The sequence below is a fragment of the Emiliania huxleyi genome, assembly GCF_000372725.1.
Source record: "Emiliania huxleyi CCMP1516 chromosome Unknown EMIHUscaffold_1509, whole genome shotgun sequence".
NCBI lineage: Eukaryota > Haptophyta > Isochrysidales > Noelaerhabdaceae > Emiliania > Emiliania huxleyi.
This window is the reverse complement of record NW_005201081.1, coordinates 5,155-7,634: the sequence shown is the minus strand read 5'-3', so window position 1 is coordinate 7,634 and position 2,480 is coordinate 5,155. Positions and strand designations below refer to the sequence as shown.

Here is a 2,480-nt window from a genome sequence, read left to right as displayed (position 1 = left end):
AGAGCAGGTACAGCAATAGATCCGGGTGTAGTGCCGGATCAGTTCCTGGAGCCAGGGGGACCGATTCGCGCTTGCCAAGGGACCAATTGCTGGAAGCCTGCGCAGCCTGCGCTCCGGCCGGCAGAGGGCTTGCGACCCGTGGCAGGGTGACAGCCCGCCGGTGGGCGAGCCAAACTCTGGCGGAGGCAGCCCGCTCAGCCCCAGGCGCCCCTCGAACCGGAGGGTGGTCTGCCGCCGCTGCGCGGTCGGCGCGCCGAGCGCGGAAGGTTCGAGGTCGACTACTCGCCGCCTGGGTCGTTTGGGGCGCGCGGCTCCGTCGAGGACCGGGCGCGCCCCTTTCCCGGCGCGGCGTAGGTCCCACTCTGACGTATAGAGGGGAGGCACGGACAACGGCCCAATTCATCAATTCCACTCATCTTCTGGTGCCTAGCCCCGTGCAGCGGCGGTCCGGCAGGCTGCCCCCAAGGCCCCCTGGGCCGCTGCGGGTTTTGGAGTTATGCTTTGGCACAGCTTCGGCGATGGCGGCCCCTCTCTGGGGCTTGCATAGGCGGGGAGTCTCCCTCGCTGGTCTCCTCATTCCCTTTTTTCTTTTTCTTTTGAGCTGGGTGTGCCGCCGCGCGGCGCTCGCGCGGCGGCGGTGTGTGTGTGTGTGTGTGTGTGTGTGGTGGTGGTGGTGGGGGGGGGGAGGGGGGGGGGAAGGGCTCGGGGGCGCGCTGGCAGAGGCTTGGTCATCGGCTCGTCGGGGTTGGGGAAGGGGAGGGGGAATGGGCGGTCGGCGTCGGGGTAGCAGCACCAGGGCGTACGGGGTAGCCGTCACTCTCCTGCCTCGAAAGGGCGGGGCTGTCCCGGAAAGTGAGAGACGCCGGGCAGCGTGGCGCATTACTGAACCCTCCCATACGTGTTTGGGGTTCCTCCTTCGGGCTGTTCCATCTCCTCATCTCTTTCCCACCTAGGCGGGGCGGGGGTCGGGGGGCGGCGGGCGCGGGTGCGAGGTGCGGTGCGGTGCGTGCAATCGTGTGTTTGGCGTCATGTCGTGTGTGCCTTCGCTTGTTCCTATTAACAACGAAGTCTAGCTCAAAAAAAAAACGCTTCGCTGCGCGTCCAACCAACGCCTCGAGAGCCCAGTAGGCCATGCTCTGGCGGGCTCGCGAGCGGCGCGCACCGCGGTACAAGCCGGCGCGCGGCGGGCGCTGGGAGCCTGAGGGCCCAACTTCAGAATCGTGCTTTTTTGGGTTAGGGACGAGCGCGAAGGACCGATTGCGGTGAAGGACCGCAGGTTAGGGACCGATCGCCGCCGCTCACGCCAGCGGACGGTCTTCGTCAGTGATGTTAGCTACGCCACCGTCTACCTCGTGCGCAATGCGCTCGCCGGCATCGAGCGAGCAACGTGTTCGACCGAGCGGCTTGCTGTGCGGACGGCTTCTTGTGGCTCTCGTCGAGAGCGTTTTGCGGCCCGGCGGGTGGGAGAGCATGTGTCGTCTGATGTGTCACTGTGTACGTCATATCAGTCTTGATAACAAGTACGGTCGATCCGTCAAAGCGATACACTCGTCACGATCACGTTGGACGGCTTGCACAGAGCTCTGTGCCGGCACGCATCAGGAAGACCGCCGTACGGCAAGAAGAGCTCGATGGGGAGCGAGAACCGTCAGAGGTGCTCACGGAGGTTTCGGAAGTCCGCCATGATGCGGTCAGTTCCCCTCAGGTTTGACTGCGTAGGTCGCGGAACTCGTTGAGTACTCGCAGCCTTTCTGCGCCTCCGTCTGGGCATATCGGCTGCTCGGCAAGAGCAGTCTTTCCGGAAGATAGCGACGGTTTTCGAGAGCCACCCGCTTGGGAGCGATTAGCGCGTCACGGAGGACTTCATGTTACCCTTGAAGCTCCTCTGACGGTTCTCGCTCCCCATCGAGCTCTTCTTGCCGTACGGCTCGGTTCCTGTTGCTGGCACAGAGCTCCCGTGCCAGCCGTCCAACGTGATAGGAACGAGTGTATCGCTTCGACGGATCGACCGTGCTTATTATCAAGACTGATATGACGTACACAGTGACACATCAGACGACACATATTCTCCCACCCGCCGGGTCGCAAAACGCTCTCGACGAGAGCCACAAGAAGCCGCCGTCCGCACAGGAAGCCGCTCGTCGGACAGGCGTGCTCGCTTGATGTCGGCGAGCGCATTGCGCACGCTTTGAACGGTGGCGAAGCCCAAAACACCGACGGTGGCCGTCCGCCGGCGTATGCGGCGGCGATCGGTCCCTAACCTGTCGCCCGCGGTCCCCAACCCAAAAGTGGTCCTTCGCGCTTTGGTCTCTAACCAAAAAAGCACGATTCTGAAGTGGGGCCCTCAGGCGGTTCCGGACATCCCGATTACGAGCGCGGTGGACTTCATCTTGCCGGTCAACTGCCGGCGGTCGACAACTTGCCGTTCGAGCAGCGTCGGGTACCGCCGGCAACATGAACTCACCTGAAGCTGAGCCGTC

General features: G+C 63.8%; 1 protein-coding gene across 1 annotated transcript in view; it reads left to right on the top strand.

The window, feature by feature from the left end:
• Positions 1-1,131: 1,131 nt before the first annotated feature.
• The window catches only part of EMIHUDRAFT_252957 (hypothetical protein), a gene marked incomplete at both ends in the record, with an annotated part of 3,276 nt that continues 1,927 nt past the window's right edge, over positions 1,132-2,480 (top strand). The window contains 5 exons of the mRNA XM_005786458.1: positions 1,132-1,166; positions 1,238-1,492; positions 1,603-1,675; positions 1,981-2,036; positions 2,131-2,252. Coding sequence (XP_005786515.1) covers positions 1,132-1,166; positions 1,238-1,492; positions 1,603-1,675; positions 1,981-2,036; positions 2,131-2,252 — 541 coding nt within the window. The remainder of the gene's footprint in view (positions 1,167-1,237; positions 1,493-1,602; positions 1,676-1,980; positions 2,037-2,130; positions 2,253-2,480) is intronic.